Genomic DNA, 17,463 nt, shown 5'->3' with positions numbered 1-17,463 from the left:
GCAATTACTATCCACAGAGATTCTATGGAACATGTGGATTCATTTAAGATTTTTACTTTATTTGATTCTACATTTTCTTTCACAGATAGTGCCACTCCCTCCCTCACCCCCATCCCCAATCACCCAAGTTAGTCACAGTGCTTTGGACCACAATGTTCAGAGGCCAAATTGATTGATCCGAAGGTTAACAAGAGTCAATGAGTTGTTTTTTCTCAACTCTATAAGGCACATACAAGTTGGCAGCTGAATTTAATGCATAGTGTAAAAAGCTGTAGAATCTCTCAATAACTAGGAGCAAAAGGATCCAAATTATGGACATAGTCTCCAAAATTAATAAGTAAGAAAGCATCAGCGCACAGGACCCTTATTCTGATAACAAGTGCCAGTACTGTAAAAATCAGTTATGAACCAAGGATAAAAACCAAATCTTTTTAATTTATAGAGTATCTTTGATTTGGTAGAATCCCCAAATACTTTTACAGACTGTGCAGAGAAAGACACCCATCAGCCATCACTGAAATGCAATCACCCAAGCAACATTACTAAAAAATTAGTGGGTTTCTAGGGAGAGGGAGGAGGGAACTGTATCTATGGGGACATTTTTAAGTATGTATAATGTTAAGTGTCCCAGAGATGAAATTTGGTCAGTGGAATAGCTCACACTCTTGCAAGAAGTGTTATTCTGTATTCCAAATATTGTCTATCCTGCGTTCTGTATCTATATTCTGGGGACTAACAATAATAAAATGAAAAAAGTCGTTTATTAAAGCAGTTTCCTGCCAAAAAAAAAAACAACAACAAAACCCTCTCTCACACCTTAAGATTATTTGGATGTTTGTGTGTCCAGGCCAAGAGCATCGCAGCAAACAAGTCTCCAGTTCCAACGAAGTCAGCATCCACTTTAGGAGACTCCATTCGAATTCTCTGGGTCACCTTGGTGCCATCCGCTCTAGCTGGAAGGCAGACATACAATTAAGAAATAGAACCTCTCCCTGCAATTAATACAATACTTACTAAAATTTAAAGGGCAATTATTACTGTAGTACTTAACACTTTAAATGGGCAGTTTTTTTGGAGGATCTTAAAAAATTTGAAACTATATATCAGCTCTTTAAACTATTTTTCTCCAAACTTTCCCCATTTGGGAGCCACACCTGCAGCGTGAGTGCTACACTTAATTTGGAAGAGCCAGCTGACACCAACATCTTCCATACAGGAGTCCAAGCCACAGCATGCACAGGTCCCAGCATGTATTTCTCCATCTTGACCTATTGGCAGCTGGTTCAGTAAGGATAGTGAATCTGGAAGCTGCTTAAACCAAGATGAAGCATTATGTGCCGGAACACTTAGTATCTCCAGGTTGCACCTTGGTTTTAAATGTAAGGGCGGTCACAGGCCACAACGGAGAACAGCGCAATCTGTACCTGACGCATGATTACAACTACATTAACGAAAAAGCAGCTTATGGTCCATTTAGTAGAACAGAACTTTTAGGTGGTGCCAAGAAACATCAATTGGTTCTACATCGGGTCTGTATTTCTTAGGTAATAATCCAACTTGTTTCTTTTGGCAGCCCAGCATGCAATCTCTATATTTACATCTCACAGGTAAAAAAGAAAGTAGGATTATTCACCATCCTGCTCAACAGCACTCCTTTAATATGAGAGCATTCAATGACAATTTACCGAGCACAGACAGTGCTTGGTGCTATCAGAAGACAGGAGAGACATGGGGAGAAAAAAGGCTTAGGAAAGAAAGAAACAAATTGTTCCTGTCCAGGTTGTTTACAATCTATTTTGTCAAGAGGACAGTGCGATTTTTCTTCTTCACTGACAAACATCTTAACTTTCCATCTTCCCACCCCACCACCACTGCAGGCGTCTGAATCCGTATGATTGAGCTGTTCCCATGTACTCCAGGCTGTTTTAATGGAGTGATTTATTCTTAAATCAACAGAAACAAATTGAGCGAGCTGTTTGATAAAACAAGACCATGACTTACTTTTCCTTTGGCTCCCTAGTGCAATTAGGAAGTCACTTCCTAGAGAACCCTGTAGGTCTGAGCTTGTGATCACCACTGTCTCTGGTCCCATAGCATGAAGCATATCCATTACCTTCCCATGCACAAAATGACAAGAACTAGTTATTATGTGTTACTGATAAATGGCAGCAGTCACTGAGCACAGCTCCATTAATAATGCTGAAGAACAGTTTTGTTGAATACTTAAAAACTTCATTGCAACGCTCATAAAGATTAAGTAGTTTCCTCTCAAACAACTAATTTAAAATATTAGGACTAGATTTAGAAATCTATAACATGAATGTATTTATTACAATATATTAAGTTTCTCTGTATTATTTTCAGATCTTCTTACTATACCATGAGCTCAACATTACAGGCTTCCAAAGAGGAGAGCGAAACCGTAAGTAATAAGAAACTTCTAATCATGTGGGGTTTCTGCTCCCCCCGCCCCCCCAAACACAAAAAGTTCCACGATTTAAGATCTTATTAGATGGGGGAGAGTGAATCCACATAAACATGTGTGAGAGCGCTAGTCTCTTGTAATAGTTATTAGGATTCTGATACCTCAGTTGCCAGAGAAATTGTTACACTGAACTATAAGGACAGAATGGCCTATCATCATAAGAGTGAAAAATAATAATAATAATAAATTTAATAAGGCTTAAATAAAGGGAATTTATCTGAGCTTCTCATGTAAATGTCTTCAATCTCCTCATTTTGGAACGTAGGTACCATATGTTTCAAAGGCATGTGTGTATCTGCAGATTATGTGTACATGTCTAACATTTTAGGTATATTTTCCCCTCTAAGCATTTCTCACCAGAAATCAAAATCCCTCTTTGTGACTCTACAATCGGCTGGTGTGGAAGTGATTTTCATTACACGAAAAATGGATGACTTCAGTACTGGATTTAGCATAAAAAGCAGATACAAAAAATAGATTCCCCTAGAAGAAATCCTCTCAGCCTAGCTATGACTCATGAGCAGCTGAATAATAAGGGCTTACTTCTCTTATTTTTATTCTGTATTACCTTCCTTTCTTGTCTGAGCTTCAAAGTTATTTCTCAACTGTCAACTTCCTAACACACACAGAGTTGGTAAAAAATCAGTAACTCCACCAACTGGTGCTGGTGCACTGAATATATGAGGTGATGGCATGTCCATTTTCATTCCATATTAAATGTTTCACCAGGGTTTCTAATATTTTTGTACTATCTCAATCAAAATTTAAAAAATTATGAAAAGTGAAAAAAACCTGAAAAGTCTCTCCAACAAAGACTTGGCTATACCCTATAAATAGATGCTCAGGAACCAGTCAATGGCATTACTGATGTTACCAGACCAGTACATACATACTGTGATCTCTCACTGTGCGCAAGAATTCAGAGACCATGGAATAGTAATTCTGAGAACTGGTTTATAAATGGTCTTTTAAAAGGGGAAAGCAAGTGGATTGCATCTGTGGCAGAGATGTTTCTAATAGCAACCCCCTTCATAATTTTCCATGAGGCAACAGTTGTGCAACGCTTTTATTCAAGGTTATAGCATGGTGACTCCATGATTGCCTAACAATGGTTAGTGCTTGGTTGCTAGGTGCATGGGGTTTCCACTCTACTTGGACAACTCTTTATCTAACTGATGTAGCAAAGTAATAGAATGAAGATTTTTCCGTCTTGAAGAGTGAACAACTACCTGGCTTAGGGCCAGATCTTCACTACAAAGGAAATCTCAACAAGGCAGACTCAGCACAGTTAAACATTCAGGTTGGAGTTCTAGTGCAGAAGAGAGAATTCTGACTAGCATGGTCATTCCAAGGCAGGTTTATCTAAGACTCTAGCATGATTTATTCACCTCTACAATAACACCAGACCATGTATAACTGTGTCAGGGGATTATATAGTGCTGCAATTGCTCTCACTATTAGAGCTGGCTAGGTAACATTAATTCCATTTTGGAAAAAGTTTCAAGGTTTCAAAAACTGTTTTCATTTTGCCTTCAAGCTTGGGGGGAGGGGGGGCGGATGATGATGAGACTCCCCACCCCAAGCTTTCCAGAATAGCCAATTGCCATGTGGTTAAGGCACTCACTTAATGTGTGGGAGACCCAAGTTCAAGTCCCTGCTCTGCCTGATTCAAAGCAGGGTGCCCTAACTACAAGTTATTTGGGGGTCACTCTCTCTTCCCTCCCCACTGACCTGAGAAAGCTTCCCAACTCAATTGTCATGAAAATAGAAACATTTCTGTGAAAAGTGTGCTTTGATTAATAGGTTTTTCTAATGAAAACCAAAACATTTTGTCAAAAAATTCCCAACCAGCTCTGCTTGCTCTGCACTTGAGGTAAAACCCTGGCCCTACTGTTGACTTAATTCCCATTGACTTGAGTGGGGCCAGGATTCCAGCCTTGGTCTTTGCTGTACAGAAGAACAGACCCTGTGTGCTGCAGGCAGCTGAGGAAAAACATGGCCAGAAGGAAAAAAAAAATCCTACAAGAAATTGGTTTTCAAATGGGTAAGGTACGTTTATTATTACATTGTCGCCTCCCTGGTTGAGACTTCATTGTTTTTGAGACATTTTTATCCGTAAATAAGGGTCAGCATCCAGCAATCACATTGCTTGGAAGAGAATTCATTTGAAAAACAGTTACTCAGTAGCATACTATCATCATTCTTGTGTAGGACTGGAACGTACAAACTGAAACTAATGGATTGTAAGCGTGACTAGCAGCATAACCACTCCACGCTACTCAGGGTATGTCTAGTCTAGGTGCGATAAATTGAGCCCGAGTGCTCTCCCATCGACTACCGTACTCCACTGCCGACAGAGGCGCAGGCAGAGTCGATGCGGGAGCGGCAGCAGTCGACTCACCACAGTGAAGAACTGTGGTGAGTAGATCTAAGTATGTCGACTTCAGCTACGTTACTGACATAGCTGAAGTTGCGTAACTGAGATCGATCCCCCCAGTGTAGACTAGGCCTTAGGCTCTTGATTCCATTGATGAGAATAGCAAAGACGCTGTTATAATTAGTGGTGAGTGGCATAAGGGGTATCCCCTGGATAGGGGACACTGGGGGATGCAAAGCAGGAATAAAAGTAAAAATGTCTGATTTTTTGAGCTGCTTTCTGCTGGGGGAAAAAATCAAAACAAATCAGCAACTGACATTCAGATGGCTTTGCTGGAGGAAAAACTGCAAATATCACTGCTGCTGTAAGTTCTCTACTATCCTGGGCATCAGCATGATCACTGGAATACAATTTTCAGATCAACATTAAAAAAGGTGAAAAATCCAATCAGGAGAAATAATTCCAGAGTCCTTTACGGAAGGATTCAATTGTACTCACAGAAAGGAAGCGTGTGTTAGAATAGAACTGAGCCCCTCAAGTCAACATTACATCAAATTCTTAGTTTTACACTTCAGGGTTCCAACACTGCAGACTTCAGCGTTTGTTCAGCTTGCATAAGAATGAGAGGATTTAACCCTCAAATCCTTACTGTAGAACGGGATGTTTGTGAAATCTGCAGCTTCTAAGGGTATGTCTACACTACCTGCCGGACTGGGGGGTAGTGATCGATCTATCAGGGATCGATTTATCCCATGAAGTGTAGATGTGATAAAATCGATCCCCGATCGCCCTCCTGTCGACTGCTGAACTCCAGCTCCAAGAGAGACAGAAGCAAAGTCGATATGGCAGTCGCAGCGCGCCGCAAGGAGGCGAAGTAATTTTAATTCGATCTCAGATGCATCGACTTCAGCTACACTATTCTCATAGTTGAAGTTGTGTATCTTAGATTGATCCCCACCCCAGTGCACACCAGGCCTAACACTGTCAGATCATGATGCTAGTTTTCACAGGACAAGGTTCAGGTTCCTCTGTGCCTGCTATTTGGAAGTGCCTGAAGACCATAACTGCAGCCTGGCTGCTTGTCCTCTGCTCTACTGGGGTGAGCACCATAAGCCCCATCCTGCTGCCCAGCTCTCTGGATAATAACACCCAGCCCCTCTAAAAGTTAATGTTAAGAACCTTCCAGCTGCAGCTACCTACAGCAGAATAGTACTCAGAGCCCAACCCTTCCAGCACACAGTTTCCTCAGTGCTGTTCCCTGTGGCACTGCAGAGCTTGCTGGTAACTTTTTCCTCTCTAGCAAGCCCTTTGGCAGAGTGAAAGCTGGCCGTGCTAGCCCTGAAGTGTTGCTGTCACAGCAGTCTCATGCTGGCTGCAGGGGGAGCAGCTAACACACCACATCAGATATTTGAATGAAGAGTGTGGTTTTCATCTTAATTAATGCATTTCTCCATGACTGACAGTGTGATCATTTATAATATATGGCGGCTCCTTCACCCTCCACCCCATCCTTACATCTCAGTGGCATTAAGTCCACAGTGCTCTATTTAATATCATTGTTGTGGTTTTATTTATGTCTTTTAAAAAAGATTTTCTTCAACATTCAAACACTAACTATAAAAAGTTTTCTGTGCATGAAGTGTGACCGGAATCACTACAGCTTTGCAGAGAAATTACAGAGAAGGAGAAACGGTAGGCTATATGCAAGCTTTAAGGACACAAATTATAAACTGCAAAATTGCAGGCAGACCTCCGGACACACACACACCTACATACCTCTAAAGCTTCTTTTTCTGTGTGAATCTTTCTGCCAGTGAGCAACCTGGAAATCAAGAAAGAAGATTAAAAAGCATATAAACTATGTACAATCACTGTTTGCTTTGCTCACCAGGATTAAGTCTCTGAATAGATGGTATCTTGTTTACAAGAGGGCCTGAGTAAACCATTGACTATATAAAATAGTACCAGACTGTCTTTCAATGTCTTTTGCATACAACAGATAAAATTTCATATCTTATTGTCAACTGACTAAAATTTAAAATGTTCTGTACATGAAACCAATGGGTGGTCTAAGTTATGTTGCCGTGAATTGTCTGGATCACAAATACCACCACTTCGCAACTCGTTTTTCCATCTTCCATGATGAACCAAAAACATGAGACTCTCTCAGTAAAAGAGGTAAGACCATGATGCATCATTGAGATTTAAACTGATCAGGGAGCCTAGTCCAGAGGGGAAAAGGGGATCATGAGGTGTTGCTATGATCATGAGGTGTTGCTATTTCCAAAGCCAACTATTTCGGTTTTCAGACAGACTATTCGGGGGAAAAAACAAAACAAAAATCAAAAACTGGAAAAAAAATTCATTTTTTTGTACTGGGAAGGTGGTGGGGGACAAAAATATTTTCCAATAAGCTTCAGAAATGACCTTTGGACACAGTCAACTAAAAGTAACGATAAAATTCAGATGTTTAAAAAAACAGGATATTTTGGGAAGTTATTATTTAAAAGTGAAATTAAAATATTTTTTTTAAAACAAGCAATCTCCAAGATTTACTAAAAAGCTACATTTAAAAACAATTTAAAAAAAAGTAACAAAACCCATAAACACAAACAAAAGCCAACTTAAGTAGTATAACGGGAGGAAGGGGGCTCATTTGTTCCTGCTTTTAGCCCCAGATTTACCAAGCATTAAGAGAAACGAGTACTTACTCAGCCTCAAACTGATTAGGAGTTATTATATCTGCAACGGGTACAACTCTGTCCCTGTAGACTGGGAGAAGCTCCTTTGGCACATACTGAAAAAGAACAGGAAAATGATAATGAACTCTGCCAGAAATTACTTTCGAAGTTACAGGGGTCATTTTCCTTCATCTAAATTTGATTTCCATACATTAACATACATTCTGTAACCTAGTGGACTATTCAGTTTCCAACCTGCAGGAGTATTTAGAAGTTAGAGCGATAAATGGAGTGATAACTCCTGGCTTCTCTTCCTAGCTTTGCAACTGACTTGTTATGCGACTTTGGAAGAGTCTTTAACCTCTCCATGTCTAAGTTTCTCACCTCTGTTAAATGAGGAATTGTTCTCCACCTGGCATGATGGTTGTAAGAATAACTTCATTTATGTGGGCTGGGAGGGGCCACCAAAGATTTCTGGCTCAAAAACATTTTCCAAAAAAACCCAACCAACCAACCAACCAACAAAAAATGTTAGTTACAACTGTTACTTTTTATCTTGTACCGTGACTATTTATCTTTGAGACATGTTGTGCACATATACCTTCCACTGTACCCAGTACACTTGACATAGAGACTTTTAGTCAGCAGTGCTGTTGGGGTAGTGCACACACCAGCCCATGTGTCGTTGGGCCTACAACCAAGGGCATAAAGGGAGGCAACTCCAACCTCCCCTCAGTTCCTTCTCACTGGTATCTTGGCAACATTAAGTCTCGGAAGGAGCAGGGAAGAAGGGTGAGTCATGGGATATGTATGTGCACATCTCCAACAGTTACTGTACAGAAAAGTAACCCTTTTTTCCTCTGAGTGGTTGTGCACTTCAGGTGATTCCCAAGCACTGCTCCTTCAGGTGGTGGGAGTTTGGCATCTACTTGAATGATGACTGTTAAACAGAAGCTATTCTGACGGCATAGTGCTTAGCAAACATGTAGACAGATGACCACATTGCTGTTCCACAAATGGGATGTTGGGAGGAAAACCCACCAGCACCTCAGGTTAAATGGTCAACAGCATCAGTGCCCTCTGCCCCCTCCCCTTCCCCCAGGGACATGGTGCTGGCCACTTCCGGGAGTGGTGCGGGGCCAAGGCAGGCAGGCAGGGAGCCTGCAATAGCCTTGCTGTGCGCCGCTGCCACCCCAGAGCCACTCCAGGTAAGTGGTGCCGGGCCAGAGCCCACACCCCTCTTGCACCCCGCACCTCAACCCCCTGCCCTGAGCCCCCTAACTCCCTGCTTGAGCCTCTTGCCACACCCCTCCTGCACTGCAACCCCCTTCTCTGAGCCCCCTGCCACACCCCACATCCCTCCTGCACCTGAACCCCTTGCCCTGAGCCCCTTCCTGCACACCACACCCCCTCCCACATGCTGCACTCCCTCCCGCACCCCAACCTCCTGCCCCAGCCCTACATCATGGCCCTGCATGCAATTTCCCCATACAAAGGTGGCCCTCAGGCCAAAAAGCCCTGTTGTATCACATGAAATGCTGCAGCTGGAGTTCCTGTGTGAGTGCAAGGAGCCCTTCTTCCATCCTGATGCAGTCTTTACTTTCAGAGGGCTGGAGTTATAGCAGCCTTGGAGTATGGCTCCAGGGAAGAAGAATGACTATCCTCTCCGGGGGTCTACTGTCTTCAGCCAGTTCTCATGGCGGAGGGGACAGAACCTGAAGAGCCAGGCCCCTCTGGGACTGAGAAAGCTGAGTACTCCTCCTCCAGAGGGGCCTGGATCACAGGCCAGGCACATGGATTTCTCCATGAGGTACTTTGTATCTAAACAGACTTGTGTGTTCTCCTAGTCAAGGAGTTGCAGATGCTGCACTTGTCCCTGATATGCTCTTCATCATGTTGAATGAAGAAACAAGTATGCCCATTGTTCACGTTCGTAACAGCTTCCTATGAAGGGCAGTATTTAAAACCTGGGGACATGTAAAGCTAGTACCAGAGTACAACCTCAGGCACAAGAAAAACAGTCGATCACGATCTCCAGCTGCGCAGCAGGGCTGCTGTTAAGGCAGACTCCCTGCCTGCCCCGGCCCCACGTCATTCCCAGAAGCAGCCAGCACGACCCTGTGACCCCGGGAGAGAGGAAGGGTCTCTGCACACTGCTCCTTCCTGCAAGCACCACCTCCGCAACTCCCATTGGCTGGAAATGGGGAACTGTGGCCCATGGGAGCTATGGGGGCAGTGCTCACAGAGATGGGCAGCGTGTAGAGCCCTTCTCCGCCCCACCCCCCAGGGGCTGCAGGCGTGCACTGACTCCTTCTGGGAGCAGCGTGGGGCCGGGGTAGGCAGGAAGCCTGCCTTAGCCCTGCTGCGCTGCTGCCTGGGAGCCGCCTGAGGTAAGTGCCACCCGGCAGGAGGCCGCACCCCAAGCCCCAGCCATCAGCCCCCTCCCACCAGTGAGAAGATTCTGAGTGCAAAACGGCTACTAAAGTACACTAAAAGTTCCCTAGTGCACTTTGATCTATTCCACTTTAAATGGGAACTGGAAACTTTTAGTGCATGGTAGCAGGGTCCACAGGGACAGTTAGCGTTTGGCATGCTAATGCACAGTAGGCCAACACCTCAGCTTGCCACATACTAACTGTTCCTCTAGACAAGTCCTAAAAGTCTCTGGCTCCAGGGTACTGGGAACACACTCAGATGAAGTGGAATATATATGTGCACAATCGCTCCAAGAAAAACAGTTATGATTTGATATAGGTCCAAGTACGTGAGCAGGGATCAACATAGCACAGCGTTCCCCTCCTTTCGCTGACTTGGGGCAGTGCTGCTGAGATCCTCATGTTCCCTGGCTGGTGGAGTGTCAGGAGGCACTGGTGCCTGGTTGGGGAATTTCTGGGTTTCCCACTCTTTTGCTCAGAAGGTGATTCAGTATCAGAGCCAAGGAAATGTTTGTTGTTTTAAAGGCAGTTCTATTTTATTTATGTCAAAGGGGCCCAGGGTCCACTCACAGATATCCAGTTGCAGGACCAGGCCCCAAGAATGATATATGGGTAAATAAGCTGTGGAATGAGGTGTTTTGGTTTTTTTTGTTTTGTTTTAAGAAAGAAATGTGTTTAATATTGGGTGTGGGGGAATTAAATGACTTAGATTTGTAATTTTTTGAATAATACACAATACCTTTAAATAAAAGGCCATTCCTGCTTCTGCAACATAATTGGAATATATACATTAAAAACAAAATAATTCTTTATATCCCCACACAGTTATCTAAAGTGCCTCAAGTAATTCTTTCTTTAGCAACTGAATAAGAGACTAAGTCTTCACCTAAAAAGTGCTGATACTTCCCTCTTTCCCACCTGTCCCCTGACCTTGTGCTCCCATTTCTGAACATCCTGACAGCAGCAGCTACTACCTGAAGTACAATTCCTTCACTACCTGGCGTGCCTGCTACTTTTCATGACAAGAAGTTTCATGCTGAGGTGGAAGTCTAGGAGTTCACTACCCCAAGTGAACTTGTATCAGCCCAGGAAGCCACATGCTCTTCATTTTCGATCCTCAGTCTGTTGTACAGTAATTTACAGGTGAAAACAGTCTAATGTTTGTTAATGTTTCCGCAGGGTTTTGATAAACACACTGTTTCTTTAATACTCAGCACTTCTGTCACGAGTGACATTAAAAAAGAATGTATACCAATTCTGAACCAAATTAAGCCTTCGCGTAAATAGAAGCAGTATCGTATAAAATCAATGGGAATGCAGCAGGGCTGGATTTGACTCATTAGCTCTATTAAACTGACTGTCCAAGCAGACAACAGGTGCTGAACAAATACTAGGAGCCTACTGGTTTGCTGCTGTTAGTAGCCTCAAACAAAGACTAGTGTGTAACTTAGCATTTTACATTCTGGCATATCAATTTTACTCGCTAGCCGAAGTTCACTAAGGGCCTAGCTAGACTAGAATTTTGCTCCTGTTGTAACTTGAGTTTATTGCCAGTTAACTCAAGTTAACCAACCCCTTTGGGAATGTTCGTGGTTTACTATAGGCTGTGACTCTCTGTGCCTCAGTTCCCTATTTGTTAAAGGGGGACTATGCTACCTCCTTTCTTCTATCTTTTGTCTGTGCTGTCTAGTAGGCTTGTCAGCTCTTCGGGACAGAGACAGTCTCATACAGCATGTGTGCAGTGCCTACCACAATGAGACCCCACTCTCAGTTGTGGCGTCTAGGTGCTACCATAATACAGTCATATTGAACTCAATTATGAAGCCCTCGTTCAAGCCAAACTTCCATTGGTGCCAATGGTCAGAGTAAGGAACAACAGACTGGGTCCACTCTAACTCAACAAGACTTGGGTGGTCATTGTGTTACATCTTCCAGCAGGAATGAGATGGTGGGTCAGGTAGTTATGTTTGCTCCATCTCTTCCATATAGCTCTGTCTTCCACCCCACGGCCATTACTAAACCTTCTGTAACTGAGAGGAAATTACAACCATGAGCCCAGAAGCTCACCTAGTTCTGTTCCTGGCAAGCAGGCACTGCTCTTGCCAGTTTCCTGCCTTCCAGAAACTGAGACTGTGGAGCTGAGGCTTTAGTTTATGACCTGTATTCATTAAGACTGCAAAAACAGGGTGGTGATGCTCCAGGAAGCTGTGACAAACAACTTTTTTTTTTTTTTAAAGAAACACTTTCAAAACAAACCCGTAATGTTAATTTACAGTATTCTATCTTTTCTAACTATGCAAGCGGAAAGCACAGGGAGCACACACACCGCACGAGTCACGAACTGAAGTAGTGAGAACACACATGCAAAGGCAAACTGTATTACCATTAAGTGAGAACAGAAGAGCTATTTTGTGTGCCAAAAATCTAATACCTTAACAGATAAACTATAATGGCACAAAGGACCCATAGTAGGAGATTATGTCTGGAAAGCTAAGACTGGAGGAAGTATCAGATTTCTCACTACTGATGTTTTCCTACTAACTTTTTTTTAAAATGAAATTCTATTTGCTTACTGCTTGAGAAAATAGACTTCAAAGTGTTTATGCCGCTTTAGTGCTTGGTACCAGGCTATAGAATCTTTGATCCTTAAGTCAATGTCCTGGCTAATGGCTGTAGGGAAATCTATGTGAAATGATTCACCTCAGATTAGTTGCTAATGGGCAGGTGTTCAATTCACAAGTGGCAGTTTTGTTGGCATTGTCAACGGAGAGGCCTTCACAATGATAGATGGCTAACGCACTTTGAGCGGCATGGAGGACATTTTTCACTGACAGTCCGTATGCTAGTTGTTCTGGGGGTTGATAGGGGACCACAGTTCCCAAGGCTATCCATCTAGCACACTTCAGAAGCACTAAGTTCATTCAAGTAAAGTAAGAGCTCTATAAATGTGACACTGGAATTCAGACTCAAGTTTGAGCAAGGTAGCTTTGTTCTGGTATAAGCAGCTTGTCAATCTAAATATGGTTCAAGCAGACGATTACCAACCATAGAGCCTTCTCCTTTCCATTTGTCACCCATCACTGGATCACACACTGCAACAGAAAATAAAACCAACCTTAGAAACAAAGGACCTCTGCGTAGTCCCTGTGGGGAGATATACTTTTACCCAACAGTAGCAGACATGGTACAAACACTGTTGTTTTATAAACTTGTGTCATTTGAACCACTCTTGCAGTACATCGGAGCAGGAGTTTGTGATCCATGAAGGGTAAGTGGGGGAGGAGGATGTCAAATACAGATATCAGAGGGTTGCGACCACTCTGCCCTCTCTATATTGTTAAATTTTGGGGGCGAGATGTCCTGGTTAGATGTGGAGGAGGGAGGGAGTGTTGTGAGATGGAAAATGCTGAGAACGACTGCCTCGGTTCAGACCAATAAAAATTAGTGAAATATGGGAAGAAAAGGAGAGGAGCTTATATTTATACAATGCATCACCCAAAAGCCTTATTTTATTTTAATTAAGAAGGAAAGTTCTTCCAGAGCAGATTTTGTAGACACATACCAACTATGATAAAGTTAGGATTAAGACAAGACATTTATGGTGCAGTCTCAGGATCATCAATCACATTAATAGCCTATTCAGAGTGACCTTAATTTCAAAAGAGGAGTGGAAATAGTCCAGCAGCTGGTGATGTGTCCACAGTATTAAGAGAGTCACTGTCAAGATACAAATCATAAGACAAATCCCAAGGTTTTTATTCAATGTTCAGTCAGTCCTTGCTCAGGCAAACTTCTATTGGTGTCAAAGGGAATCTGTCTGAGAAACAACCTTGGCATTTGGCACCACAAAAAGATATGTTCTTTACCTCTCTTACCAGCACCAGCGTCACTCACTAAACTGAAAGAATTCTAAAAATTAAGTTTATTTCCTGCTATTTTGCTGCCCACTTTTTATATTTCTTTCAGATGGTCAATGAACTATCATTAAATGGATACATAATTGGTTAAACAATGAGTAAGTAATAACTATTGATGGAATAATGTCAAATTGGAAGGAGGTCTCAAGTGGGGTTCCACAGGGATCTGTTCTGGGTCCAGTGTTATTTAACATCATTATTAATGACCTGGATGTAGGTCATTAAGCATACTCATCAAATTTTCAGATCACACAAAGCTAGGAAGGGGTTGCAAACTTTGTGGCAGATAGAGCTAAAATTCAAAGGGGCCTTGATAAATTGGAGAACTGGGCTATAGACGACAAAATGAAATTCAACAAAGACAAATGTAAGGTGCTACACTTAGGGAAGAGAAACCAAAAGCACAAATACAGAATGGGAGATAACTAGCTTGGCAGCAGCACTGCTGAGAAGGATCTGGGAGTTGTGGTGGATCACAATCTCAACATGAGTCAGAAACGCAAATGCAGTTTTTGGTTGCATTAACAGAGGCAGAGTATGCAAGTCCCAGGAGGTAATAGTACTGCTCTTCTTGGCTCTAGTTAGGCCTCAGCTGGAGTCCTGTGTCCAATTTTGGCCACCAACATATAGAAAGGATGCGGAGAAACTGGAAAGGATTCAGAGGTGAATGACAAAGATGATCAAAGGGGTGGAACACAAGCCGTGTAAGCAAAGGCTGAAGAAACTGGGTATGTGTAGTTTGGAAAAGAGGAGAATAAGGAGGGACATAATAGTGGTCTCCAAATACTTGAAAGGCTGGCATAAAAATATGGAGAAAAAAGTTCTTCTCTCTTACCATAGTGGGCAGGATAAGAGACAATGGGTTCAAACTACTAATTTATATTAAATCTCATGAAAAACGTCCTAAATCTAAGAACAGCAGGAAACTGTAACAGACTGCTTAGGGAGGTCTTTGGAGGTTTTCAAAAGGAGGCTGGATAGCCATCTGTCTTGTATGGTTTAGACACAACAAATGCTGCATCTTGGCAATTAGTCTATATGACCCTTGTGGCCCTTTTAACCCTATGATTCTATCCAACTGAACTGGGTGGTTCTCGTTTCTGTTAATAGTCTATTTTCTGATTTCATGCTCTAGTACAAAGCTCTGGGAGCTTCATAACATATCCGAGAAATATTTTCACTGAAGGTTAAACAAAAAAACACCACCACTCTTGAAAAAATATTTCTTTTCATATGTGTTTCATGTCTCTGTTTTTTAAACACCGAAAGAAAAAAAAACAGTTTGCTTTAAAAAAAGCACATATTCTGGGCCTAAATTTAAGTTATGGTGTCTAACAAAAGCCTGATCCAAACCATACTAGCCAGAGCCATGTTTAAACATGGTTCTTTGCTGCACAGTGCTGGCTTTAGGCCAGCCTACCCAATAATTTTTACCATGTCAAGACAGTGTTAGAACCATGTTACACATGTTCCCTTGAAATGGTAGAAGCTGCTATGTAGACTGCTACAAATCCTGGTATATATAGTACTAACCAGGTTACAAAATGGTTTTATAAAGCCATGGTACAGCCTGGTCCTCTTCTAGGCTATATAAAACAGTTCACAAAAACCACTGTAACGATTAGACATTTATGCTGAGATTTGATACCACGTAGGTATGTTGTTTCCATCATGAACTGTTTAAACATGATTTAGTTGGAACTCCAGGATGGATGGAGTCTTTTAATTTCATGGTGTTCATAGAAGGTTCTTAATGTTGGTGATTACAAAACTGTACCACTGATGCTTTTATTTATTTCAGTAGGAAGTGTCTGTTACTTATAATACATTTGTTAAAACATTTGTCATATCTATATATCATGACTGAACGAGGCACTTATTTATGGGCTACTCTACACAACACATCAGAATGAATCTGAGTATTTTTCACCTAAAAGATGTTGAAATCACTGCCCCACTTTAGAATGGGGCGAACAGGAACCCCCTTCCTCCCCGCAGTTTGGCACCTCGTAGGCACCTTAGATTGGCCAACATAGGGTGGTTACAATTCTTCAGCTCTGCAGGTCAAAGTCAGTGACTGAAATCTAAGTGCTGCTGGCTCAGATGAGTCATACGCCACAAACCAACGTCTATCAGAATAAGAATTCTGTTAGCTACAGGAACAGTTTAACAAATCCAGTATCTGAGTCATCTATTTCAACTGATAATTGCTTGTGAATCATTTGGGGAGTGTTCTGACCAGGCAGCTCTATAGAATCTGAAGATCATTGAGTCAGGCCATCATTTGCAGTCCCTATTCATGGAAAACTCCCACTCACTTGACTGTGCAACTTTAATGGGAGTTCTGCCTGATAAGGGTCTGCAGAGTTTGACCGTGGCCGTTCAAAGTACCTGTAATGATCAAGGAACTGGATAACTCAGGGGACTGGTAATGGGAAATGCAGGCTTTCGTCCCTTGATTGCTGGTTTGAGCTGGCCAGCTTGGGCAGCTGAACATTACTGTCATCTGCCAGCCCTCACGTGTAATCTCAGAGACAGGTCCAGAACTAAATGGTCCTGGAGTCTGAACTGCCCTTTCAGAAATAAAAAGGCCAGGGTGCTACCTCAAGGATGTAACTGACACCTTCACAGGACAATGTGGAGAAGTCTATATCTGAGGATCAAGAGAAGTCATCAGTTTCCAGTATCATCAGTATGTCTCAGGCCCTCATTGCTAAGCAACAAACAGCAGCAACTAGATAGGATTTCGTGGGATTTTGCTAGATAGAGAGGATCATGTCTTAAGGCATATCTTTCTTTGGCTAACATGATGCAAGAAAAGCACCAGAAGGCACACAAGTAGAAAGAGAAAAAAATAAATCACTTTAGCAACACTAAACTGACATTCCAATGGAGTCTCAACAAGATCAAAACAGAGCACTGTTGTGAAATTCAGAATAATGTCAGAGCACTGACTTCACCTGAAGTGATTTCAACATGCATACAGAAAATAATGAGACCGAAAAGGTTAAAAGCCATCAAGTCCTTACCGTACACCAGGTCAGAGTTCTGTAGCTTCAACTCCTGAACAATATCAACCACCGTTGCAAGGAATGACGCGTCCCTCGTGTAACCTTTATGTAGAAAAATAATTTTTTAGTTAATTCAGAGAGCGATGTTTTATTTACATCAGACTCATCTCTATGCAGAAGGAATGGCAGTCATTTCTTCTCATTCCTGGAAAAAAAGTATTTAGAACTGAAAACATCTTAATATTTTATTCAGGGATAAGTGGATATAGAACAAAATCAAGATCAACACTTGCTAACTCACTCAATTAAGTCTCTAAGGCCACGTCTACACTACCGGATTAATTCGAATTTGTTTAAACAGATTTTATAAAACCGATTTTATAAAATCGGTTTAGCGCGTCCACACTAGGATCCTTAAATCGACTGTGTGCATCCATTGTCCAAGGCTAGCGTCGATTTCAGGAGCGGTGCACTGTGGGTAGCTGTTCCACAGCTATCCCATAGTTCCCACTTCCGGGTTGAGAGCCCAGTGCCTGATGGGGCAAAAAACATTGTCC

The 17,463-nt window shown here is 42.2% G+C and overlaps 1 protein-coding gene across 1 annotated transcript in view; it reads right to left on the bottom strand.

Annotated features, from left to right (window-relative positions):
- PDXK (pyridoxal kinase) overlaps nucleotides 1-17,463 on the bottom strand; it is an 80,608-nt gene that overhangs the window by 6,106 nt on the left and 57,039 nt on the right. The window contains exons 4-9 of the mRNA XM_075074051.1: nucleotides 16,925-17,008; nucleotides 13,024-13,070; nucleotides 7,574-7,659; nucleotides 6,639-6,684; nucleotides 2,002-2,113; nucleotides 817-953 (exon numbers count right to left, since the gene is read on the bottom strand). Coding sequence (XP_074930152.1) covers nucleotides 817-953; nucleotides 2,002-2,113; nucleotides 6,639-6,684; nucleotides 7,574-7,659; nucleotides 13,024-13,070; nucleotides 16,925-17,008 — 512 coding nt within the window. The remainder of the gene's footprint in view (nucleotides 1-816; nucleotides 954-2,001; nucleotides 2,114-6,638; nucleotides 6,685-7,573; nucleotides 7,660-13,023; nucleotides 13,071-16,924; nucleotides 17,009-17,463) is intronic.

This window comes from Chelonoidis abingdonii, chromosome 1, assembly GCF_003597395.2.
Source record: "Chelonoidis abingdonii isolate Lonesome George chromosome 1, CheloAbing_2.0, whole genome shotgun sequence".
NCBI lineage: Eukaryota > Metazoa > Chordata > Testudines > Testudinidae > Chelonoidis > Chelonoidis abingdonii.
Note: the sequence above shows the minus strand (reverse complement) of the source record. Positions and strands in the feature narration are given on the sequence as shown.